This window comes from Carlito syrichta, unplaced genomic scaffold (assembly GCF_000164805.1).
Source record: "Carlito syrichta isolate Samal-C Ts95f unplaced genomic scaffold, Tarsius_syrichta-2.0.1 Scaffold308851, whole genome shotgun sequence".
Classification (NCBI taxonomy): domain Eukaryota; kingdom Metazoa; phylum Chordata; class Mammalia; order Primates; family Tarsiidae; genus Carlito; species Carlito syrichta.
The window spans coordinates 529,078-555,239 of NW_007252947.1; the positions used below are offsets into that span (position 1 = coordinate 529,078).

General features: G+C 41.4%; 3 protein-coding genes across 6 annotated transcripts in view; 1 reads left to right on the plus strand and 2 right to left on the minus strand.

The window, feature by feature from the left end:
• The window catches only part of LOC103268585 (A-kinase anchor protein 2), a 305,955-nt gene that overhangs the window by 210,251 nt on the left and 69,542 nt on the right, over positions 1 to 26,162 (minus strand). The gene's annotated exons all lie outside the window — the stretch shown is intronic.
• Positions 409 to 1,164, plus strand: LOC103268591 (ubiquitin-conjugating enzyme E2 C-like). Of its 4 annotated transcripts, none has more exons than XM_021716626.1 (2): positions 420 to 740; positions 813 to 1,052. In XM_021716626.1, the coding sequence occupies exons 1-2, from the start codon at positions 456 to 458 to the stop codon at positions 990 to 992; spliced, it is 465 nt and encodes a 154-aa protein (XP_021572301.1). In that variant the 5' UTR covers positions 420 to 455; the 3' UTR covers positions 993 to 1,052. The 4 variants fall into 4 exon arrangements, with proteins under 4 accessions (XP_021572300.1, XP_021572301.1, XP_021572304.1 ...); XM_021716629.1 differs by having other exon boundaries at positions 420 to 608; positions 786 to 1,052; XM_021716627.1 differs by having other exon boundaries at positions 420 to 591; positions 673 to 1,052.
• PALM2 (paralemmin 2) overlaps positions 18,816 to 26,162 on the minus strand; it is a 184,254-nt gene continuing 176,907 nt past the window's right edge. Inside the window, exon 7 of the mRNA XM_008066170.1 lies at positions 18,816 to 21,959. Coding sequence (XP_008064361.1) covers positions 21,220 to 21,959 — 740 coding nt within the window. The 3' untranslated portion in view covers positions 18,816 to 21,219. The remainder of the gene's footprint in view (positions 21,960 to 26,162) is intronic.

Below are 26,162 nucleotides of genomic sequence, written 5' to 3' on the forward strand. Positions count from 1 at the left end.
CTAATTTTTTGATTTATTGTAGAGATGAGGTCTCACCAAGTTGCCCAGGTGGGTCTTAACTGGAATATTCTTGGTCTCCTGGAAAAGGGAAAAAGAAAAGTGGTTGTAATGTAATGCCCCTTAAGGCTAGAGTGACCAACTATCCCAGTTTGCCCACGACTGGGTTTTCTGGGACATGTCTTCAGTGCTAAAACCAGAACAGTCTCAGCAAACTGAGGTTGGTCATTCTACAATAAAGCTTCTGCTCAGAACGGCAAACAGCACTTTGCTCAAATTCCATTGGTCCAAGTCATATGACCAAGTTTGTCATCAATGGAGTGAGCATTATAATCCTCCAAGTGAGGGGCAGGGAGTATCTAATAATGTGATCTGCCACAAAAAGCAAGTAGAAAAACCTCACAGGGCAGTTGCAATCGTGTTCTCTGAGTTCCTGTCTTCCTGCCAGCGCCTCCCGGATGGCTTCCCAAAACCGCGACCCAGCCGCCGCCAGCGTCGCCGCCGCCCGGAAAGGAGCCGAACCTAGCGGGGGCGCCGCCCGGGGCCCCGTGGGCAAAAGGCTACAACAGGAGCTGATGACCCTCATGATGTCTGGTGACAAAGGAATTTCTGCTTTCCCTGAATCAGACAACCTTTTCAAATGGGTGGGAACCATTCATGGAGCAGCTGGAACAGTGTATGAAGACCTGAGGTATAAGCTCTCTCTGGAGTTCCCCAGCGGCTACCCTTACAGTGCGCCCACAGTGAAGTTCCTTACGCCCTGCTACCACCCCAACGTGGACACCCAGGGTAACATCTGCCTGGACATCCTGAAGGATAAGTGGTATGCCCTCTATGACGTGAGGACCATCCTGCTCTCCATCCAGAGCCTGCTAGGAGAACCAAACATCGATAGCCCTTTAAACACACATGCTGCCGAGCTCTGGAAAAACCCCACAGCTTTTAAGTACCTGCAAGAAACCTACTCAAAGCAGGTCTCCAACCAGGGGCCCTGACCTGGGCCATTCAACCTCTCCTGTGTCGTATTTTATTTTATCTTTTCCTTAGATGGTCTGTCCTTTCCTTGATCTTGAGCTGTGGTGTTATATTTGTTTTGTTTGTTTTTTAAATTAAGTCTTTGGTTGAGCCCTTGTGATGTATATTAAATAATTATGTTGTAGTTGTTTAAAAAAAAAAAAAAGATCTTCGATCTCCTTCTCCACTAATCGCTCACAGCAAGAGCCACAAACTCCCATGCCTATAAGCACCAGACAGATCATGTCACTGAGGGTCACAGCTCTTAATGTAAGACCATAGGAACCAGTAGGGCTGCGGTCAGGCCCACTCCTAACATTTTTGGTCTTACAGCAAGTGTACAAATAGATAATGACATACAGTATGTTTCAATATTTGAAAGAGGGAAATCAAACTTAAAATTACTAAATAAATGATGCTCTAAGTTGGGAAACAGGTATACTTCAAACTGACTCAGAAGGCCAAGTTCAAGTTGTGAGTTCTTAGACTCCTAGGAGTCCCACACTGAGACCTGGTGGTGCAAAGTGAGATCCTCCAGCCTGTTACCTACCCACTTTCCTTCTCTTCTTGTTCCTGGTTCAGTCCTGCACCTCCAAGGGGCCTTTGCACTCCCATGGTGGACACCCCAGTCTGTACTTAAAAGCTCCAACCACACACATCCTACCCATGAATGCAAACTGCTGCTCCTTGGGGCATCCTTTGCATGGCCCACCCTTGGGAAGACAGACCCAGGGAAGAGGTCCATGTAAGGCCTGGAAATGAGCTTGAGCTGTTTATGAGAGAATTCTGGTAGCTGAAGCACAACCTGGAACAGGAGAGGGTTCCAGGAAGTGGACAAGTCCCCTTGGCCCAAAGACTCCTCATCCCATGGAAAGGTGTGTGACCACAGTAAGGCCCTATACAGCCCAGGGCCCCAGACAGAGGCTGCTCTTGCTTGGGTCTAAGATGATGCTGATCAGGCCCACAGGAAAGCAGATGCTGCCTCCAAAGGAGGCAGCTGAACTCAACTCCAACTAACTCCTGCCTCCTGGGACTATGGATCCAGTAAGGCTAGATCTTCTGATTTTTCAAGAGAAGATGAAAATGGAGATTTGTTGGTTATAAATTCAGATGAAAACCAAACCAAATACCCTTGTGTGAATCAATACAGTAAAGATCAGACATAATAAGTCTATGAGCTTATCCTTGAACTTTCAGTTAGTAACATCTTCATCAAGGAACAATCTATTCGTCTACATTCTGACCTCTTGCCCTTTCTTTCACCTAATTTGCCTCAATTCCCTCAGGTTCCTTGTGTTCCACCAAATCAGATGACCAAGATATCCTGAGCTTCCTACCTCAGAAACTTTGATCAAGAAGTTCCTTTTGTCTGGAATGCCCTCCCCTGGATCTTCTCCTAGGTGACTGATGACTTCACTTATTCTTTAAGAGCAGTGCAAACTCAGCTCCTCCAGGATGTATGCCCTCAGAACTCCTGAAATTCTGAAGTTTGGGATAAGAGAACAGAATCTGAATCCTGGCTCTGCAATTTTACACAAGTACAAGTGCTTTAAACTTCACATGTAAAATCGGGTGATAGCTCTATCAACCTTGAAGAGCTAATTCTTGTGAAAGTTAAATATGTTAAAATGTTTGGCATAAGTTCAAGACATTTAATCAGTGCTCTGTAAATGCTAGTAGACTATGAATGTGAATTTGAGTATCTGACTTGTGCTTTAAACAGGGGCCAGCAACTTTTTTGGTAAAGTATCAGACAGTAAATATTTTAGGATTTGTGGGCCATATGGTTTCTTTCCTGACTACTCAACAAGGAATCTATAGACAAGGTTTAAATAAATGGGCATAGTTGTGTTCCAACACAACTTTATTCGCAAAAATAGACAGAGGGCCAGATTTGCCCCAAAGGCCTTAGTTGCTGACCCCTGCTTCATACTATTCTTAGGGTTTGCTGCTCCCTAACTCTCAAAGCTGCTGTTACTCTTTCTACTAAAAGCTATACTTAATTCTGCCAGTGCTTAACCCTCCCTGCCACTCTGCACATGAGGAAATTAAAATACAAAGAAGAAGTTCTGGCAGTCGATCCAGAACTCTGAGCCACTGTGCAGCATGTGTCCAGGTCTTGGTCAGCACACGCACAGTCTTGGGTGTGTTTCTTAGTTGCTGTTGGATTTGCAAAGGACTTTGCAATGGTGTGCATTTGCAAAGGACTTTAAGCCATGCTTCTCCCTCCCATGCGTTTTTGGTGGCAATTATTACTACTGAGCACAACCAATAGTGAATCTCCTCTGTTGGCAACTGTGGGTAGCAGAAAACGGCACAGTCAATGTTATCTGCTGGGTGTCTATCTGCATAGTCAATCCTGGGCTTGACAGTGGTTCAGCTCTTCTTCTTCATTAGCACCCACAGGAAAAGAAAATAGATCAAAAACAGCAAACAAAAAAAGGAAATACTTTGATGTGATGGGGCTGACGGTTAGAGACTCTGATTCTTGAGAACAGTCCATTTGGGTAAAAGGGTCTTGCTGTTCCCTCAATTCTGGCTCTATATCATGAGGAATTGCCAAGGCATCAACAAAGGGAACGGCCTCAGGTGTGTGATGGTGGATGAGGCAGAGATGCACACGTGCACACCATAAGTCGCATGACCATACGCTTTATCATCCCAGCAAGAAAACTGCTGAAAACTAGGTTGGAAGACATGCGCAAACTGGGACATATGGTCACTCTGGCCAAACAAACCTTTCTAAGTGGCCACTGGGGAACCTTTCATGCCTGGGCAATGCTGCTCTGCTCTTGAGAGAAAAGCAACCGGCCCTGTCCTTTTCATTCTTGTCCGTGATCCCATCTACACCACCATGAAACAGCCATCCTACACCGTGTGTTCATGTTGTGTTAAACTTAACTGGAGAAAATCAAGGAAGAATATGTCTGGTCTAGAAGATAAGTCCATAGTCCATAGGGTTAAAACTGGCTCCTGCAACTTGGCATACATTTAATATAGGTGCGATGCTATGAGTATAATAGAATTTTCCAGCTAAATTTTAGCTATACGTTCCAAAGATCTGATAGGTGACTTTTGCCTGAGCAGGTACAGTGTGCCTGCTGTACATTGCCCAACTCCAAGGGCACCATTCACATTGTATTCTATGTGAATGCAGCTCTCTAGGATTGTGTGGTAAGCAACCTGAACAATCATACCTGGTAGCCCTGCTGGGGAACTCTAGTTCCATTCTCTACCAGTCACAGCTGGTGTACTTCAGCAGCCTAATCCTTACACAGTTGGTCACCCTCAGGGTATCTCCTTGCCTAACTACTTCCTAAAAAAATTTAGTAAACATACACCCATGCATATACTTTTGTCCTATCAGGCACAGGAAGACTATTTGTCTATTTTCCTACTGTTTAACTTGTGCCTAGAACTTGCTAATGGAAGTTCAGCCTCTCCACTGGTCTGATAAGAAAGGGTCCACGGCTGCCAGTGCAAAACCAATCCCTTCTTTTCTGACAAGGAGCGCTACACCCTTCCTGAAATCACAATTTCCGTTTCTGGCAAGGGCTCCTGTCCCATCCTTCCCACTAACTCTTGAAAGCCAGAGGGTGACATTACATCTTTTTTTTTTTTTTTTGAGTTGGAGTCTCACTCTGTCGCCCAGACCGGAGTGCAGTGGCTGCTCCCGGCCAATGCAGCCTCGACCTGCTGGGCTCCGGCGATCCTTCCGCCTCAGCTTTCCGAGTAGCCGGAACTACAGGCATGAGCTACCACGCCCGGCTGATTTTTTGATTTATTGTAGAGATGAGATTTCGCTGCCCAGGTGGGTCTCGAACCTGTGGGCTCAGGCAATCCACTCACCTCAGCCTCCTAAAGGCGCGGGATTACAGGCTGAGCCACCAAGCCCGGCTTCTTTTTTTTTTAAGGAATGGGGTCTTGCTATGTTGCCCAGACTAGACTAAAACTATTTCTGGGCTCGATTTCCATATCAAATCTTTTTTTTTTTTTTTTAGTTGGAGTCTCACTCCATTGCCCAGGTTGGAGTGCAGTGGCATACTCTTGGCCAGCCAGTGTCTACCTGCTGGGCTCTAGTGATCCTTCCACCTCAGCATTCTAAGTAGCCAGAACTGCAGGCACATGTTACCACACTCAGCTAATTTTTTTTTTAAATTTATTGTAGAGACGAGGTCTCACCAAGTTGCCCAGGCTGGTCTCAAGCCTGCCGGCTCAGGCAATCCACTCACTTCAGCCTCCCAAAGCGCTGGGATTACAGGCTGAGCCACCGAGCCTGGCCTCACATCAAATCTTGATTGTCATTTTTATTTATTTATTTATTTATTATTTTTTTGAGTTGGAGTCCCACTCTGTCACCCAGACTGGAGTGCAGTGGCCACTCCTGGCCACCACAGCCTCGACCTGCTGGGCTCCTGTGATTCTTCCGCCTCAGCCTTCCAAGTAGCTGGAACTATTTATCGTATTGTAGAGATGAGGTCTCGCTAAGTTGCCCAGGCGTGTCTCAAACCTGCGGGCTCAGGCAATCCACTCACCTCAGCCTCCCAAAGGCGTGGGATTATAGGCTGAGCCACCGCGCCCGGCTGTCATTTTTAATCTATCGTTCATAAGCCTGTCTCTGGGTGAAGGTCAACTAATTTAGAGAGGAAAGAAGCTGCTCCTGATTCATTTCTGGAACTAAAAAATTAGTCTTTTCTCAAAGGAATACAAAGGGACCAACTAAAGACTCGGCCATATATGAAGAAAACAAGAGTGCAGAGCACAGGGGAGGCTGATAACAGGAGTGGAGAGGTGTGGGGTAGCATGAGAAGCGAGTGCATCAGTTGGGCTGAGAAGGATGTGCACAATACAGGGTGAGCAAAGAGGAGAGGCCATGAACATGGCTGATGAGGGGCAGAGGTGGGCTCCCTCATTAAAAAGGAAAAGTAATGTTAAGTATCAGCGGGAACTAAGGTTTGGTGAAGAGGGCACATAGAGAAGAAGGTGTTAATTTTTAGCAAATTGTTAATTCTAGAGAGTAGGGTTTGATCTTGACTCTGGAGGAAAAGAACAATGCAGCAATTCTCTGGTCTTATTAAGTAGAGGAATGTCTTAGTGATGACGATGGACACTTGGACAATCATAATGGAGGATTCCATTACGCCACAGTAGCCTCAGGAAATTATCTAAAAATTCCCACATCTTCCATAAGGGGATTTTCTTCTGGTAGATGAAAAAAACTGAAACCAAACTATCTTCAGCCAACTAACCCCACTCAACCTGGAACTTCCCTGACCAGCTTTCTATTCACCTTTGGATCAATACAAATACTCTTGGACAACTGTCTGTGGCATACTACAGAACATAAAGGCCAAGAATCTGACCCAAAGACACAGAGCTATTAAGGAGCAGGACGGATTTACTGATTTCAGATTCAGCTACATTGGACATTCATGGAGCAGGAAGTCACAAGGAAGAACAAGAGAAAGAGCTTGGATTTTGCCCAGAGTTACCCATTGTCTGTGGAGACAAGCACTGTCAACCTATTGCTCAAATAATTCAAGGTTCCTTCAGAGAAACCATCTAGAAATGGTGAGCAGTGGTGTGTGTCTGTTGTATTCACCTCCCAGGAGACTCTAAGGGAGTAGGTTTACCAAATCTCCAAAGAGAGAGTAGGGCACAAAGATGTCATGCAAAGGCCCTTTTGGTTATACTTTAAAAAGAGAATTCAGAATATAATTTTCAACCACAGTGAACTATACATTTTGGTCAGGCAGGTATCCCCCCCCCATCTCTGAATTTCATACATAAGAAAGTGGCCACTGGGTTTCAATACCCAGGAGCAAGGCGGTGGTGAAGGATTTACCCAAGGACTCCATAAGGCCAGGCCAGGGGCCACAAAAGATGGTTGATGGTGTTGGTTTTTAAAGGCCAGGGACTTCAGCACCTTTTAGGAAAAATAGCACTCCTCTTAAAGTCTTAATCCCTCTCCCTCTCCCTTACTTCCTGCTTTCCTTTCTTTTAAAATTATAACAAAATATTTTTGAGATTGATGTCTACTTCCAATGTCACCCAGAGTCACCTTGCCATCTAGTAAAACAACTCATTTTATAGATGAGGAAGTTGGAACCAAGAGAGGAAACATGACTTTCTCTAAGTCACACAATGAATGGCACAACTGGAACGATGCTCCGGTCATGGGTTCCTTCACATTCAAAAACACTAACTCTATCATTTCATATTTTTGTTGTTTTCAAGAAAGACCCACGATCTTAGAATTAAATGCTCTGGTTGATAAAGTAGTATTAAGTTGCACACTTTACAAACTGAATTTCTCAAGCAACTGAGAGAAATAAACATCCGGTAATGTATATGCTAGATTGAGTCTTCTAGTTTCATCTTATTTTTCTTTTGACTTGGTTTCTCCATCTGGTTTTTTTTTTTCTTCTGCTTTTTAAAAAAAATTAACGGCCTCAGATACTGTTCTTTTAAAATGGAGAAGAAAAAGAAAGAGAAAGAAGAGTCTTTAAAACATTCCTGATAGAAGCCTTGCAAGGTGGGTATTATTCTCATTCTGTAGAAGAGGAAATTGAGCCTTGGTGAATGACCATTAATTGTCTAAGATGACTCAGCTGACCTATGACAGACTTGAGATTTTACTTCGTTTCTGAATCCAAAGCCTCTTCTTTTCTTGGCTTGCAGAGAGAAGGCAGGGATTATAGCCTGGACCCACAGCTGCCTGCTCTGGGCACTTCTGTGTTGTTTCCAACACTGACTGGCTCTTTATTAGAATCACCTGGAGTCATTTAATAAATGCCCCAGGCTTCACTTATACCAGTGAAATCAGCATCTTTGGGATGGGACCCTCATAGCATTACATATTTTAGAGAAGGTCCCAGATTCTAATGTGCAACAATGAGAACCAGAGAGCTACAGCATGGTGCTTTCTGGGAGAATTAACGGACTTTTTACAAGCTTACCCCACACGTGGGAGTGCATCTCAGCTGAAAAACTTTAGATTCATTCAACAGAAAAGAGCAGAATGAAGATAAAAGAGAAAAGTGCACCTGAGTTCTCCCTGAGGGATTCTTTTTCCATTCAGGTCTGCTAATTGTCTAGTGCAGGGCCAGTTTACAACTTGAGTTGACTAAATCCCTGAATTTTCAAGAGTTAACTAAGAAGTCTTCTGTGGCTTACTAGCATTCAGGAGGCCGACTGAGGCTCAAGGAGGGAGCTTTATGGTGAAGCCAGCCCTTGGGCTCATCTGTGGCCCCTTCTTCGATCTGAAAGCTCACATCTGGCCATGTAACTTTGCTCAAATAATGCAGCAGTAGCCCAATCAGGTCTGGCTTCCATCGGTGAACAATTGCTTATGCCAGAGACAGCTCTTTAACCAAACAGATGTTACTTTTGTTTATTTAAAGGATCATGATCTTACTGGAGAGTTTAAGTTTGCTGTTGATGTATTCAATTCATTCCTTATAAAAGGACTAGACTGACAGGCACCTGATACAACAGAATTTGAAGTCACTCCTACCTTGGTGTGAATCCCAGCTTTGAACTCCTTACTTACTGTCGCTTTGAGCAAGTCACTTTGTTTTTCTCACCATAATCTTCAAAATAAGGAATTGGGATTTTTTAGAGAGCGCAAGGAGGCAAGGCAATATTTTCCAAATTTAAAGGGTAATCGGGTACATTACATAACACTGACTCGCATAGCAAGAAGGTTACTACCATTTTGATTCTCTTTCATTGTATCTGCTTATGTTAAAGAGGTGGAGGTATATTTTTGAGACTTCTTTAAACTGTCTATTCCCTCCTTTTCACACGAGAGACAAACATACTTAGGGAGAGATCCAAAAGTCTGAAGTTTGGGAGAAAACTGAATTAAGGTATGTGCCAGCACCACACACTGAGTCTCTGAGCTATAATTAGAATTTGGGCAGTCTTTCAGGGAAGGTAGAAACGACTGAGCCTATCCATGTACGCTGATTTGATATAAGTGCTTTTTTTTTTTGAGTTGGAGTTTCACTCTGTCACCCAGGCTGGAGTGCAGTGGCATGCTCACGGCCACCACAGCCTCAACCTGCTGAGCTCAGGAGATCCTTCTGCCTCAGCCTTCCAACTAGCTGAAACTATAGGTGCAAGCCACCATACCCAGCTAATTTTTTTTTTTTTTTTTGAGTTGGAGTCTCACTCTGTCACCCAGACTGGAGTGCAGTGGCCGCTCCCGGCCACCGTAGCCTCAACCTGCTGGGCTCCGGCGATCCTTCTGCCTCAGCCTTCCAAGTAGCTGAAACTACAGGTGCGCGCTACCACGCCCAGCTAATTTTTGATTTATTGTAGAGATGAGGTCTCGTCAAGTTGCCCAGGCGGGTCTCAAACCCGCGGGCTCAGGCAATCCACTTACCTCAGCCTCCCAAAGTGCTGGGATTACAGGCTGAGCCATTGAGCCCGGCTTAGTTTATTATTATTATTATTATTATTTATTTATTGTAGAGACGAGGTCTCACCAGGTTGCCCAGGCTGGTCTCAAACCCCTGGGCTCAGGCAATCCTCTCTCCTCAGTCTCCCAAATTGCTGGGATTACAGGCTTCAGCCACTGCCCTCGGCCTTGAAATAAGTTCTTTTAAGAAATGGAATTTGATTTGGCAGATTCTGATGGTATGGATAAATCAGACTGACTGCAGAATTGATCTCAATTTCAGGTTCTCCTCAGGTAAGGATCCTGGCCTGGAAAAAGTAGGCCCACAATCCATGTTTTTATACTCAGTGACTTGGAGTAAAATAAAAAAGAAAAATACCATTATTAAATTTGATTACTCTTTAGTTAAAATTAAAACAAATGCACAAACACTAGATCACATTGGTTTTTCATGACAAGCCTTGGGAGGAAACATGCCTGATCCTTCTGTCCTTTGAATTGTCAAGCTTCTGTGCTGATTATTATTCTTAGTAAAATTTTTTTTTTAAAGTGGTTTCAGAGAATATAATTATTCTGTGACCACATGACCTTGGGAACACGATAAAAGACTGAGGATTAGGAGGAGAGGAAATAACACATTTAAATTTAAATATATATGGATTTTACTTCTTATTGTTTTTACTAAGGACCATGAAGCCTCCAGAACTATTCAACTGTTGGATTTTTTTTATTTTTCCAGGAATGTAACTTTTTACCACGAAACACATGAGACCATAAAGTTCCTTAAAACATTACACTGTTCACTTACCCTAAAGAATATATGGAGAAATAATCTATATAATATAAATTGTTGTAGAAAGTGGATTTTTTTCCACTTGAGTAATAAGTGAGTGCAACAGTTTTGTGCTAATCTATCATTATATAAGTCACATGGGATTTTCTGCAGAAAAAGTACCAGATTCTGGTATTAGGTTTCTGCTTGCAGCCTGTTCAGAACTAAAAATGCCTCTAGCAGATTCAAATCCCAATGCAGTGCAGAATCTCATTCTTCCAAAGAGTTTAGGAGACTTCATCTATAGTTCTGGCTCTGCTGTTATCTTGCCATGGGTACACCCTATTTCCACCGAGGACTCATGTGACCCAGCCATAACATGAGTGGATGATGGTAGAGGTCACACACTTAAATACCAATAGAGGAATAGAGGTCAGGTAGGAGATGGAACAGGGGAAGTGGTAGTGTTGATAAACAAGAAAGCATGGCTCCGCTAAAGTTGGTAACCACCATCAGCTCTTTGTGACTGTCATTTGAAAGAACAGACCTATATTTGCCAGAGACTGAATTCTCAAGAGAAGTTGGAACTGTACTTTTACAATAAGTACTCTCTTAATTTATTATTATTGGCAATGAACTCAAAACCATTTTTAAATAGTATGCAGGTGAACTACAGAATTGCCGTCAGATTCAGCTCTGAATGTGGATAACCAATTGTGACTTCTGCCCTAGATAATTACTTACAAATCTTGTAGCCTTAACTTCTAAATAGCAAATCTTTGCTTTTCTATGTTGTTGATACAGTGGCAGATTTGATGCTGTTTGAGAAAAGTGGGAGAGGACCTCAGGATGAGGGACTACTAGGGCAACAGGGTGGTCTATTAGTGGCTGCAGAAGGGAGATATAGCCTAAATAAAAGTGCACACTTTTATGACATGGGTAAAATAATAATAATACCATCAACAACAACAATAAAACCACCTTTGCTTATTCTAAGATTGATATGACACTCCTAGACTTCACATGTTACGGGCAATTTTGTTTATCATTTTTATAAATGGGGGAAAAATACTTCACTCTCTGCTTCTTTTCTGCACTGCAGAGATACCTCCCAGTCTCCAGGGGGGTGGTGTTATTACAGAGCCTTTGCCTGAGTAGATAAAGGTGCAAAATAAGGACTGGCGCCATTTTGTCTTTCTCGCAACTATAACTACATCATTCAAATCTTTCTGTCTCCAGTCTCAGGGGCATCCCACAGCAATTTTTAGCTCTGCTACATTGGACAAGGTACTATCTTCATAACTTAGTTTCCTTGTGTATAAAAGGAGAATAACAGCAATGTCTACCTCACGGGGTTGATGTGGAATTCCAGGGGAAATGCCCATGTCATACCAAAGTACATTCCCTCCCAAAGTTCTAATTTTCTTGTCTCATTCCTCCTGCTGTAGTTAGAGGTTGTGGAAATCATTTGTCCTCCATGACAGAAATGATCCACAGAATAGAATTATTAGATTGAATTATATGGAACTGTTAAAGTCTAAAGTCAACAATCTTGATCTACAAAATGGAAGTTTCAGAAGGTTCAGTATACTACAAAGGCAGTCTCAAACCCAAAGGAGGACAAAGCAGCTTCCCTTTTTTTTTTTTTTTTTTTTTTAAAGAAAGAAGGATTTATTGAGAGGACAGAAAAGCTCCCACAGTGGGAGGGGACCCGAGGGGGTGCCCACTTCCCTTTTTATACTGGTTTGGAAGTACATCTCAACATTTTATAATCTCTCCACATGGGCAGGATGAGACCTCTGGAAGGGGAGTAGAAACTTTCTCATCACTAGTCAACGAACATTTGTCATCCTCTTCCAGGTTGCACAGTGCCTTGCATAAATATAAATCCTTTAACTATACAATGATACCAGGGATGGATGTGCATGCACAGCTTTTCATATGCTCCTAGATTTGTCCCCCTTAGTATGTCCTAGAGCTATGGGATGTGAATTGTGCCATCATTTTTCCAGCCTATATGTCCATACACTAAAGAGTATTTCACTTAACAAGGAACATAATGTAAAGGGAGCCCTGCCACTCACTGTGTGGGATGAATCTGACAAAATATAGTTCCACGAACACCTGGACGCGATGCTTAGGTAACTAGGGAACACCTGGATCTGGTATCCGCAGCACTTTTGACGAGAACAAGATGTTTTTGCATTTCCTCCACTTTGTATTGGTTGAAAGTCTTTGTCAACTTCAACCTTGCAGTTTGAGCTGTCTACAAAGCACCGTTCGTGTTTCCATCCTTAAAGTTACCTTCTATGCATAAAGACATCAAAAACCCCACCATGGAACCCAACCAGATGAAAAGTCCCTAGCTGATTTATTTACTCAGCACCCTCAGAGAAAACACTTTTCTGTGACAGTTCTGTAGGTAGTAGGCATAACAACTGTTCTTTGTTCATTCTTTCATGCAATAACTTTTTAAACTTTTAATTGAGCACCTTCTATGTGCCAGGCCCTGTTAATTGAGCACCTTCTATGTGCCAGGCCTCAGGGGTTGGCAAACTACAAGCCCATGGGCCAAATCAGACCCACCATTTGTTTTTGAAAATAAAGTTTATTGGAACATAGCCACACTCATTCATTTAATGTTGTGTATGGCTGCTTTTTGGCAGAGTTGAGTAGTGGTGACAGAGATCATTTGGCTCACAAAGTCAAAAATATTTACTATCTGCTCATTTACAGCAACACTTTTCTGACTCTGTTCTAGGTAAAGAGCAGTGAACAAGAGAAACAAACAAGGTTCCTATGTGTCTTCGGATCCTCCTGTTTAGAAGACTGCACTGGAGGAACCCTTGTCACTTAACCTAAGGGGCAGTCTATGAGTTTGACCTACAGGATCACAGTCTGGGTGGTTGCTAGGGGCTTGCAAGGAAGAAGAAAAAGGATGACAGGTCTGGAGAGAGATGTGCGAAGGGGATTAGAGAGAGGAGATGTTGGGAAATTGGGTTAGTGTGGAAACCAGCTGGAACAGGACAACACAAGGATTCCCACCAAGGGGCACCCAGACCTGTGGGCCACATGTATCAGAATCACCAGGAGACATTATGCAAATTGAGACATATACAGATGCAGGTTACTGGGCCCCACCCAGGAATCCGAATCTGAGTTCCAGAGGTGTGACTGGGTTTCCACATTGTTAACAGGCACCTTGGGTGATTCTGAAGCTTGCTGGGGTTTGAGAGGCACTGGATTAGTGTTTAGTTTTAGTGAACAGGTGAAGGTGCTCCCCACGCAGTGTGACCCGAAGTCGGCTAGTGGCAGGTGAAAAGGGGAAAGAATCAGAGCACAGACACACAGAGGTAGATGCAGTGAAAAGGCAGTTTATTGTCTATTAATACTGTACAGAGGAACAGAGAAAAGCTACAAGTACAGCATCGGCTGTCGCTGGCAGTGTCTTTTCTGAAGTTGATTTTTGTTTTGTTTTTCATCTGAAGGAAACAGAACAGTCAAAGTACACTTCAGGTTACAAAGTACAGCAGCTAGCCCAGCAAGCTAATTCAGAGTAAGTACGACAGGCTCCCACCCCCCCCCGCCCGCCCCCACCAACCAACCACAAATGGAAGTATTTACACCCCAGTGAGATGCTAAAGCTGAAAATTCCATCAATTACCTACATTCACTGAAAAGCTGCATCAGACACAACATTTTCTGGAACCCCTGCATGGTTTTGATTCTCCTAAGTCAGGAGCTTGAGAGGAGGAAAGAGTGTTCCAGAACCCTGCAAAGGCTAGAACTCTTCCCACCTGCCAGAATCAGATATTGCAGAATTGGAGCTGGAGCTACACATGAAATAGTTCAGACCAGGCATTACCTGGCGGCCTCTTTGTATATCAAGAACTGTCATTGCAAAACTAAGTGACTGAATGTGTCCCTGCCCACCTAATCTCAAAATTGAGAGGTTTCCTTTGTAAAAGACACTAGAGTAAATTGGCTCTCCCTTAGCACCTTCAGGCAATTGCATAGTTCTTTCATTTTTGGAGTTGTCTCCATGACAGCAATGCTCACAGTTGGGCTGGAGGTGGGCTTGTTGGAGAGATTCTGGTGATAAAGATAATAAGATGATTTTGCCTGGGAACCAGAGGGGTTATTTTTCTTGAAATGGAGAAAGCGTGTATAACCTTGCCTTGTTGGAAAAAGAGTTTTGGTCTCTTAGGGTAGTAGAAAAAGGCCCCTCCAGTGAAAGAATGCTCCTTGGGATGTCACAAGAGTGGTGAGCAGTCTCTCAGACTCGACAATTCTGGCAACCAGACAGAGGAATAGGTGTGGGTGAAGATCTTCGTGAAACTGAGTGTGACTGGGATGGGACCTTGGGAATTTGGCAGAAAATCGGGGGGAAAATTTAAGAACGCTAAAAATGCAGAATCTCCTTTATGGATGGATAAAGACAATCTTTTCCTTTCTCTGCTTAACTCTGAAGATATGTTACAGGCCTCATGATATGCAGAAGGCCAATAATACCTGGTAAGTTTTATGTTGTTGGTTTACATATTTATGTTAGACTGCAGATGGCCAGATGCTTCCGACTTGCCCTTTCACATATATTCCTCAAATAGTGAGTGGTCCCTTAACCTTAAATATAGCAATTATCCTTAAATATGTGAAAGATTTGGGCTTTGGTAGTTGCTGGGCTTGGCTTGCATGTAAAATACCCATCTCCTTCCAAACGGTCACTATATATTACTAAAGGTATAGCCCAGAAAGCTACCAAGCCATCTATCACAGTTTATCTAATGGCAGGTATAGAAAGTTAAATCTTACAACCTAGATCTGTTTGGAAACACTGAATTTCATGCAATGGCAGTGCAAGGCTGAGTCATAGGTCCTTTGTTCATGCCCCCAAGGCTTGGCCTAGTGCTACAGAACTCACCAGAAAGTTACCATAATGGAATGGAGAAATAACTCAGTCAATCAAGGGTGTTTTCAAACTCAAGCTCCATAATGCACATATATTTCATTATAAAAATATTATTCCTTAAAAAAATACATAAATGTAAAATATTTCATTTCTACAGCCACTCCTACCCTACACATATCATGCTATTCATCTTAGACTAAAACGCATAGACATGCTCCTCAGTCATGGCTCAATCGTACCATTTGAGTTCATCTCTTTTTCAAGTTATGCCAATTGTGCTGAAAAATATGCTCCCAGGCCCAGATAGGGGGTCCACAAGTTTAGTTTTCTCACAGTGGGAAGAACTGTAAGGAAATGACTCCAAGAGGCCATGCACTCCATGTGGCCCACCCCCGGAAGGTCAGAGTATGATTTCTCAGGCTCAGATGGGAACACAGAAACATGTTTGGTTGGTAGAAGGGCAGAGGAAAAGCCCAAGTTACAGTCACTCTAGCCGCTTTGGGCCACGCCTGCAAGGTTCTGCCTCAATGCTCCTATGATGAAATTCACAGCTCTGAAGAAGGCTGGGTAGGAGTGGGGAAGAGAATGTTGTGTTAATACAGCTTTGGAATACAACCTGCGGGGTTTTTTTTGTTTTTGTTTTTTTTAAGGACAGAAAAGAACATAAACAGCGGTGCTAAGGCAAACTGTCAAATGGCACATCAGAACTCTTTTTTTTGTCATTCATTTTGTTAACATCACAAGGCAGATACATTCTGTAAACATATATACCATACAGTACATTAACCATAGGAAAATTAAAAAAAGCCACCCTGTAATTCTTTTCTTTCTGTATTTCTGTTCTTTCATTCTAGAAGGACTGTCTGAAGTCTAGGGAGAATATTATGGTTTTGAAATATACTTTTCTTTTGATAAAAATGCAGTGACTTGCAAAAAATAGCCTCAAGTGATTACTAAGAGGCAATATGGGAAGATGACGATTCATACCTCAACCTGTAGAAACTTAGAAAGTAGTCACAAAATAGAAAAAGTCATTAATGTCAGGAAACATTTTGTTTTCCTGGTTAGTAAATGAGAATATTGAAAAATTATTATTATTATTATTATTATTTTACAAAAGTTAAGGCTGTCCAGTTCTTTGATGCAGGGAGTCTTCAGTCCCCAAATCTACATATTATATTTTCTTGTTGAAAGCCAGTTTTTTGCATGTCAGTTCTGACCTTCTTATGTTAGACTGGAAGAGAGAGGGGAGGCAGAGACCTACTTAAGTAATATACAAATCAGGTGGGAGGAGCTGGTCAAAGGATCCCCAGTGAAATTTTCCTTTGAAACTTTTAGTATGTCATCTTTATTCTAAGCCTCTCTACTTTCAAACAAGAAGTGTTTTGGTTGATACGGGAGTTTTAATAAGAAGTATCCAGAAGCTATGAAAATACAGACACAGAACTGCATTGTGTTCCAAATAAAAGACTTTTCTTTATCTCTAGAAAATGCAGGAAAGTTTTCCTGAGAAGACCAGAAGAAGGCCTTCGTGAAGGTGAATTGTTAGTAGCATGAATTAAAGATCCCATTTTCCTCATTACTTCCAGTTTTATGAGGTATGCCAGTAAAACTCTGTGCTCCTGCTGTGTTGTCCTATCTAATAGGACAAAGTATACCTTCTGGTTCTATTCTAATCAATACACTTTGATTAAGAAATTGAGGAGCATCCAAAAGATTGCAACATTTCTAAAGTTTCTAGAACTATGTCTTAAACATGCTGAGAATTTGTGGTTTCAATAGCAAATGTGCATGCTGCAAAAAAACAGTGAGACTGCTCACCTTGGAATGGTTTTTGTTGTAAGCTAACATTACAGGAGATGAGAATATTTCAACAAGGAAAGGGCCTGCGAGTGAGTTAAACTTTCCAGTGATAACCAGAGATGACTGAGCTTCTAGATTTTAAGTTAAAAACGTTAAAACAAACAAACAAAAATCCTCAGTGCATATTCTGTCTATGTTCATCTGTATTTTATTTTATTTTATTTATTTATTTTTTGAGTTGGAATCTCACTCTGTCGCCCAGACTGGAGTGCAGTGGCCGCTCCCGGCCACCGCAGCCTCGACCTGCTGGGCTCCAGTGATCCTTCTGCCTCAGCCTTCCGAGTAGCCAGAATTACAGGCGTGCGCTACCACGCCCGGATGATTTTTTGATTTATTGTAGAGATGAGGTCTCGCTGCCCAGGCGGGTCTCGAACCCGTGGGCTCAGGCAATCCACTCACCTCAGCCTCCCAAAGGCGTGGGATTACAGGCTGAGCCACCGAGCCCGGCGTTCATCTGTATTTTAAATTGACAGTGTTAATACTTCTTACAAAGAATGACCTGGTTTAGTAGGTAGATTTTGCCTCTATCACCATATTCCCTCTTTCCTCTTTTGCTATCTGTTGGTTCGTTGGTATTAAATAAATGGTCATTTTCAAGAGTGCACTGTGGTCCTTTGAAATGAAATTCTGTAGGAAGTAGAGAGAAATAAGCTGCTTTCACACTTGGCCTCAACATTTTGCTTTAGAGATGATATTGTATCTCTAGGAAACTATATATTTATAAAAACTTGATCCTAACCAAAATAAAATATTCTATTTGCATGCAGAAAAACCACATTGTCACCAGGAAGTAAAATGGAATCAGTAAAAATTTGAAGCAATATGTGTCTATTAATATTTCATAAGGAAATCAAATCAAATAGATAGAATTTGAGTTTCCTGAAAGCCTTTGAATAATTCTAAGATTTCTCAGAAGGTTTAAGAAAACTGTGTTTTGGGTTTGGCCTGGGGGAATTCCCTGGCACTTCTTCCTCTCTATTGCCAGTATTAAGTGACATCATTGGACACTGTCAAATCACTTTGAGAGGCAATTTTTTTTTTTGCCTACGTATGGAAAATAATATGAGTAAAAGAGGTACAAGTTGAACAAAATTCCCGAGTTTCTCCTATTGCACATTAAAAGAGAGAGAAAAAAAGTCAGGGATGTACAAGTCATCAAGATTTTTCAGGATATATAGGGTTAAACTTTATCATTTTAACCATGAAAAGATCTTCAACTAAATGCCATTGAAAATCTACTTATGCACAAATGAAATATCCCTCCTTTCCCTTTTTTCCCTTGCTTTCTATTTAAAAGGAAACTGATGATATGATTTTAAAGAAAAAGCCCAGCTAATCGTTAGCTCAAAAAAGATTATGGTTTTGCAGCTTCATTACTGATTCTTTAATTAGTCTGGTTGTGTAACCAAATACCCTGCATTTTTGAAGGGTGTGATAACACACATAATAAAGTTTTTACAGAGAGAATGCCAGCGGCAGCAGGAAAGGCAGAATATTCAGAGTCAGAATTCTGTTTACATTTTCATCATAAAGGATAGTCATTTGCTGCTGGAGGTGGGATTACAGGTCTCATTCCATAAAAGTACTGGCTGAGCCTGAATCTCCCATCATGGCAGGAAAATGATGGGACATATGCAAATATGAGTATATATACCATATTAAGACGCATCTTCATTTACTGTGGCCACAAGTAATTTCATGTCTTACTTCAAAGACCACTAAATGATAAGCTTTAATAACAAAAGTATAGATAAAATTCTAATTCATATAATTTGCTAATCACTGTTCCCCATAATAATAACTGATGAATGAGCATGTGGATTATCATTGATCTTTTAGCCCTGGGTGCAGTGTTGTAGGGAAGGGTGCACATTATTTTCTTCATGAGTAATTAGTTTACTTATGTAAGAGTAGGTCACTTCATGGAATTATCTATCCTGGAAGACTGACTCTGTTTATCAAACAGCAAGCTCAAGGATTCTGTGTTCTACCATGCCACTCAATCACTGTGCTTATAACAACTCAGACTGAATAGTTTTAATCCCCGAGTAAAAAAAAAAAAAAAGGATAAGCATTGGTAAACTTTTAGATTGTTTAGTTCCTAAATAAATCATTAAAATAACAGATTGTCTAAAACATTGAAACTATTTTCTCCTTCTGTGTAAACAGGTTTATCTGCATGTCATTGTATTTAATGTTTAAATGATGCTTAAATGACCATGTTCTGAGGAAAATGAAGCTGAGAGTAGTGAGATTTATAGACATCAAAACCAGGTTTCTAGATAAGAGAACAGTTTCATTCCATTGCAGCTGCTTTGGTGAACCTGAGATTTAGAGATAATTCCCTCAGTTATTCAAAACCAAGTCATGGATAAAATAACCTTAAAAAGTAGAACTTAGTTCCTTTATTTTTCCCTTCTTTAACTTTTTTGTTTTTATATTGGCAATAAAATGACTCACTTTGTGCCCATTAAAATGTAATTATTTAAGAAAAATTAACGTTAAAAAGTAAAAAATAGTGTTTTCATCTTTTGAATTGGAATAAATATAATTTCAAGCCAGAAAATTAAAAAATATATATATTTAGCTCTGAGCAAGCTAAATAGGTCGAATTTAATAGGTCCTATAATAAAATTCTCTCAAGACTACCTTTTCTTTCTAATCTGCTTTCCACAGAAGTTAGACTTGATGTTATAGATCATGTGTTTTTCAAAACTATATTCTGTGGAAACATAATTTTACAATTTGCAACAATGCTATGAACATGTGGGCAAATAAAGTTAAGATATGTCTTATTAAAAATCAGTTAATTTGTTATCTATTAACTTCATTACTCTATTAGTGTTATTTTACTTAACTGTTTCCCTTTGGTTTTACTATATATGTAGCTGTTTGTTTTGGGAGAGTGCTAAAATTGTATTTCAAGAACTGTTCATTGTGTTCTAGATAAAACATATTCTTTGCTATTCCAGAATCTCCAGAAGTTTAAGAAAGCAATGCTTTATTTAAGAAGCTCAGTGATGTGCCGCTCAATCAGTATTTGTTGAATAAATTGAGATACTTAAATGTTGAGAAGACAGGTCTTTCTTAATGTTTTAAATTTTTTTACATTTTAAAGTTTTTTTCTGAAGGGTGGAAAACCTACAAGCTGAAGTTACCTGAAACACTGTCTTTCTCATGGGGACAGAAAGAAAAGAGTACAGTTGCAAGGCTCTGTAACCAACCGGCACGAGATGAACAGTTAATGCGTTACAGCACCATCCATGATGAAGTGGGAGCATCGTGGCCACCACTGTAGGTCAGAAAGACTGTTTTAGAAATATGGTCACTGCAGAGATACTTCTTAAAATGATCCCCTCATTGAAAATAGATTAACATGATCAGAAAATATCCATGAAAAAGGAAACGCTATAAAAAGTTACATTTGTTTTTTGAGAGAGAGAATAGAAACAAGGCTCACGAATTTGTCTAGGTTTGGAGATTAATCACTACTGATGCCTAAAACAATGTTTGTTTCATGTCCTTAGAAATTTTTAAATGGTGCTTCTTATATAAAGGGTTCATCAGGTAAGCCATAGAAAAAGAGACAGCTGCTAATGGGCAGGTTATGGAATCAGTGCCTACATTTCAGCTGTGACAAGCTCTGGGTTCATCAACTTCATTACCGTTTTAACAGAAGGAAAGCCATAGATGCACAATACTGTAATCTGGAAGCTTATGTAAGGCAGCAAAAGCATCACCCTAGACCGGACAGACTAAGTAAGGTCCACTTTTGGCTACACTAGCAACCAGCTAGAGCCAACAGCATTTTGCCACACAAGATATAAGAGGATCCACAGCAGGGGAGGCAAGTGAGAAACCAGGGATATGGCGGTGTGTGACTACATTAGAGGAACACGCTACAAAATGAATCTCCCGGTCCCAACGGGTTCAATTCCAGTCAAGTGAGTTAAGGCTACTATATCACTGGCTGATATGAAGAGTCCATTCCAATTGAGCAGTAAGGAATTGATTCACTCTTGAAGACACAAGGAAAGGTTTAGAGGAAAAGCAAGTTCTTGGAAAGAATGAAGCACACACATGCACGTTGTCTCTCAGGTGAGGAAAAGGAAAAAAAATAAGAGAGATCAAAGCAATCCAACTGCAAGGCAAGGCAGGTGTTTGCTTCCAGTTCACAGTATTGCAGTTAGTGGTACAGTGAGGTCTACGTGAGTGGTGGAGTACAGAGGCTGCCCAGAAGAAAGGGGAAGAAATAAGTGGTCACATGACAACACAGCATTGACAGCGCTTTTTCTTTTGGGTACCTGGGGCTGGCTCTGTGGCTAGGCTCTCTTCCTTCCCTTCAGGGGATGAGGGCTCTGTAGTGTCTGAGACTGGTCTCCCGGACACAAGCTCAGCTGCATTCCCATCAATAGTGGACACATCCGTCACTGTCTTCTCCCTCAATGACTTCTCATCATCTTCGTCAATAAGGACCAATTCAGCCTTGATGGTTTCGTCATAGCCTAGCACCTTTTTAGTCTCCTCTTCATCTTCAATATTTTGGTAGCCCATAAAAATCATGGTGACCGGCTGATCCAAGTTTGCCTCTGGCCCTTCAGTGCTGGGGGCTTGGACCTGCTGCCCTGGGTTTCCAGAAGAATGATCTTTCCTAGACTTATGTACCATTTCTAACTTGGCTTCTTTGCAGAGCATGTGTTCCTTAGGATGGCTGAGGCTCCCATCTGCAATCACAGTCCTTTCTGACACGTTCCCTCCTCCTAAGCTTGATTGTCCAGCCTTCTGAATAAGCTCTTCTACATCCTTTGCACTTAACTTGTGCACTCCGTTTTCTACCACCGTGCCTCCTGAGTGCACCTCATACACTACTTTGGTACCATCATCATAGACCTTGACTCCTTTCTGATGGACCCCCTCTGGGCCAATGGTAGATGCAGAGAGAATCTTGGTCTCTCCTGTTTGTTTGTCTTTCTCCACATTAATTTCCATGGCGTACACAGCTTGAATGAAAACAAGAGAAAGGAAGTGCATGTTACAACAAAAAAAGCCAGTGAATGGTTAATTGCCAAACAGACAAAAAAAGGATTTGTGCCCTTTCTATCCTAACCGCCAAGCATCTTGAGTGTTAGAGTGAGGTGCGCACTGTGGACAGAGGTGGTAATATCTGTATTTTAACACAGCAGCTTAATGCCCTGAAAAGACAGATGCACAAAATTGCTATATCTCAATGGCACTCATACTTTTAAGAACGATCTGCTAAAATAAGGCCATAAGAGACTTTAGAGCTCAGTGTAAAGAATTTCAGGGAGACTGGCAACATGCAAATTTACCTTCCTGGGCTGATAGACTATTTAAAAACCCTTGGTTAAAATGTATCTCAGCTCCAAAATCTTAAAAATTTTTAAACTTTTTCATCAAATGTTCTCCTGTTTTTCAACATTCCCTTTTATTGTTAATAGAAAATATGTAAAGGTTTTTGGAGGTGGGACATGGCTATCCTCCACTGTATTATAAAATAGAACATTTGTAAAACCTGAAAAGGTATGAGAGCATTTCTATTATGTGCCCTGTGAGTACGTCAGTCACTGAGCTGGTTTTCTAAAACAAGAACTAGGAAAAGAACAAAAGAGAAGTAACACCATCCTAGGACACCGGAATTTGAGGCTGATGATCACAGAAGGGCTCTTTCTTCTTCCATGCACATCATGCCAAGTTCTTGTGATTCTGCCCATATTAGCTTTCCCATCTGCCATCTTTTTCTGTTCTACTGCCACTACTCAATAAGAAGCACACACTTCCTCTTCCCTGTGTTGCTGAAAGAACTTCCTACCTGGTCTTCCCACCCCAGTCTCATCCCTTAAAATTCATCCCAAATCCTGCTGCAGTCTGGGGTTCCTAAGGAACAACTCTTTCTTGTCCTATAGACCAGCGGTTCCCCCACTCCCAACCTTTTTGGCATTAGGGACCAGGTTCGTGGATGGGAGAGGAGATCATCAGGCATTAGATTTGTATAAAGAGAGTGTAACCTAGTTCCCTCACATATGCAGTTCACGATAGGGTCCGCGCTTCTATGAAAATCTAATGCCAGAGCTGATCTGACAGGAGTGATCAGATCAGCAGAAGGCAGAGCTCCCCTGGCCTACTGCTGACCTCTTGCTGTATGGCCCAATTCCTAACAGACCATGTAGTGGTACAGGTCTGTGGCCCCGGGAGGTTGGGGACCCCTGCTATAGACTCTTGTGACACTTGATACATCCAAGTCTGTAAGGCACACATTCTGGATGGGAAGGAACTGTGCACCAGCTTTATGGAGCCAGTGGGCTCTGGGCATGCTCTACCTGGATGATCCATGAGCTCATCAAACTCAGCAACTTCCAACCTGACTCCATCTTCTTTTCTCTAAACTCTTCCACAGTCTTGCTGTTAAAAACACCAGCACCAGCACCAGCACCAAGTCTCTCAAGCCAGAAGCCTCAGATTCACACATCATTTGTCCTTTTCATCCTGATTTCTCATAGCCAAACCATCATTGAGAGTAACTAATTCTACTTCAGACATATCCCATCTATCTCCTCGCCACCATCTCTATCACCACAGCCTTAGTCCAGGCCCTTTTCTGCTCTCTGCACACTATCCTTGTTTCCTATTTTACCTGACACTTCTCTCTTCTCACACTAGTCCAGGACAACGCAAACTATGGCAGAGGGCCAAAGGCAGTGTGACCCTGTTTCTGTATGGCCAGAGGAACTAGGAAATGTTTTTATATTTTTAAAGTTGAAAAAAAAAAAAAAGGAAGGAAGGAAGGGAGAGAGAAAGAGATTTTAAAAAATGAAGACTATACAATGACTGACAGAGGTCCACAAAATCTAAAATATTTATAGTCTGGCCATTTGTAGAACAAGTTTGCCATTCCCTTCCAGTGTGTGCTCTATCTTACCCTTACTTTATTCATAAACCCTCTGTTGGTTCCTTGTGTCTGTATAGGATAAACACCAAACTCCCTTGCTTAGCATATAGATCCCTTCAGAATTTGTCTGCAACCTTCTTTTCTAGCCTTGTCTCACAGTCCCCCTCATTCTCCATACACTGTGGCCATAACAAACTTCTCACTCACTATTCTCAAGACATTTCACTCATTTCACTTCCAACTGCTTGCCTGGGTGCCTGCTGTTCTCTGCCTATATGGCCTTTCATTCCCTCCACTGGCAGATTTCTAGAGACTTAGCCCACATGTCCGTTTATCATTATGTTGAGTCCTGACTTCTTCCTGAATAACTGCAAGTCCCTAACTGTGTTAAGAAAATCCAAACTATCTTTTCAAGCATGTTCTATCAATTCTTTTCCCCCAGAACAACCAAATAACACCATCCCAAACTTAAATATTTCCTGCTTTTGTTAGGATTCCTTTCTCCTGAGATATCCCTATTTTGAGTTTCTACATATCTAAATATGACTTACTAAAAATGCCTAGGTCAACTGCCACTCTTCTACAAGCATTCCTTAATCTCCCCATCTCTAAGTCATCTCTCTCTTCTTCTTTTTTTTTTTTTTTTTTTTTTTTTGAGTTGGAGTCTCACTCTGTCGCCCAGACTGGAGTGCAGTGGCCGCTCCCGGCCACCGCAGCCTCAACCTGCTGGGCTCCGGCGATCCTTCCGCCTCAGCCTTCCAAGGAGCTGGAACTACAGGCGTGCGCTACCACGCCCAGCTAATTTTTTTTGATTTATTGTAGAGATGAGGTCTCGCTGCCCAGGCGGGTCTCGAACCCGCGGGCTCAGGCCATCCACTCACCTCAGCCTCCCAAAGGCGCGGGATTACAGGCTGAGCCACCGAGCCCGGCTCATCTCTCTCTTCTTAATGTTCTTTGAACACTTTTTCTAACCTTCTCTAAAGGCACTCAGTTTTCACTCAGGAGTATAATTATCTGTGGGAAATTTTTTTTAAATCAGTTTCATAGATTTTAAGAATCCTTGAGGGTTAATTTCTTGCTTGACATCTATCTATGATTTTCCCTCCTGGCCAGCACCTACCTTAGAGCCATATGGTAGGTACCCAATATACATATATATAAAACAAATGCTACTAATTGAAGAGTTTATTTTGGTTGTCTTAATCTAGTCACAAATATGTTGTATAATGTGATACCAATGAAAATGTGCACACAGTAATTAATGTTTGGACTGGTCTGAAAAAACAGCAATGATAGTGTTGCATCTGCTTGCATATTAAGATATAATCTATTCACGATTAACACATAACTAAAAAGATTATGAGCAAAATCCAATGTTTGATTTTCACTGGATTCATTTTGGAAGTTTCTCTTGTTCAGCATAAAGGTCTTGAGTTTGCTCAAGTGACACAATGGGAAGTCAACCAATATTTTTTATGGAGGTGTATGGGCTCACACACAATAACTGTAGTATTAAAAGAAACACTTATTTCAGTTATTTCCCGATTTCCCACCAAATGTGCCATCCGAGAGACAGAATATTTAAACTTTTACATAGACTCCAAAAGCCTGTTCTGGAAATATTACACTTCTACTAAAAAGCACAGTTTTTGGTTAAAATATTACATCCTATCACTATTAACACACTCATAGGGACATATTTATAAATAAGAAAAGTAATAATGATCATTAGTCTGTAAGTACAATATCTAATTCTCCCCCAAACATCCAGTAATGTGTGAACAAAACAACACATTGACCTGTAACCAACACAAAATATGTGTGTGGGGGGAATTCCTATTTGTATATCCATATTTGATAAAATACAAATTATTAACATAGGAATGTTTAGAGATATCCCTCGCCCTCTGCCCACCAAAGAGAATGTTGTCATTGTTAGCCCAATTTTCCCTTCTTCGCCACCCTAACTCCAGCCTCATTTTGTCCTTGCCTGTTCCTGGAATCACAGATTGGACAAAAAGGAGGGATGATGACAAGAAGTTCTTTGCTAGAAGTGCTAACTAAACCCACACTATAAAAAGACAGAAAAAAATAGTGGGAGAGAGAGAGAGTAAAATTGTGTGGGATACAGATAGAGAGGGAGCATTTTGTGATAGTAAATGATACTTTGAAAAGGCTGAATATGTGGAGGAAAGAAAAGGAAATATGAGAAGTGCTATTGAGTGGAGATGTGAATTAGGTTGCTTTTAATATCCTTCAAGAGAAATAGGTAAAGAACAGAAATCCCTTTTAATGA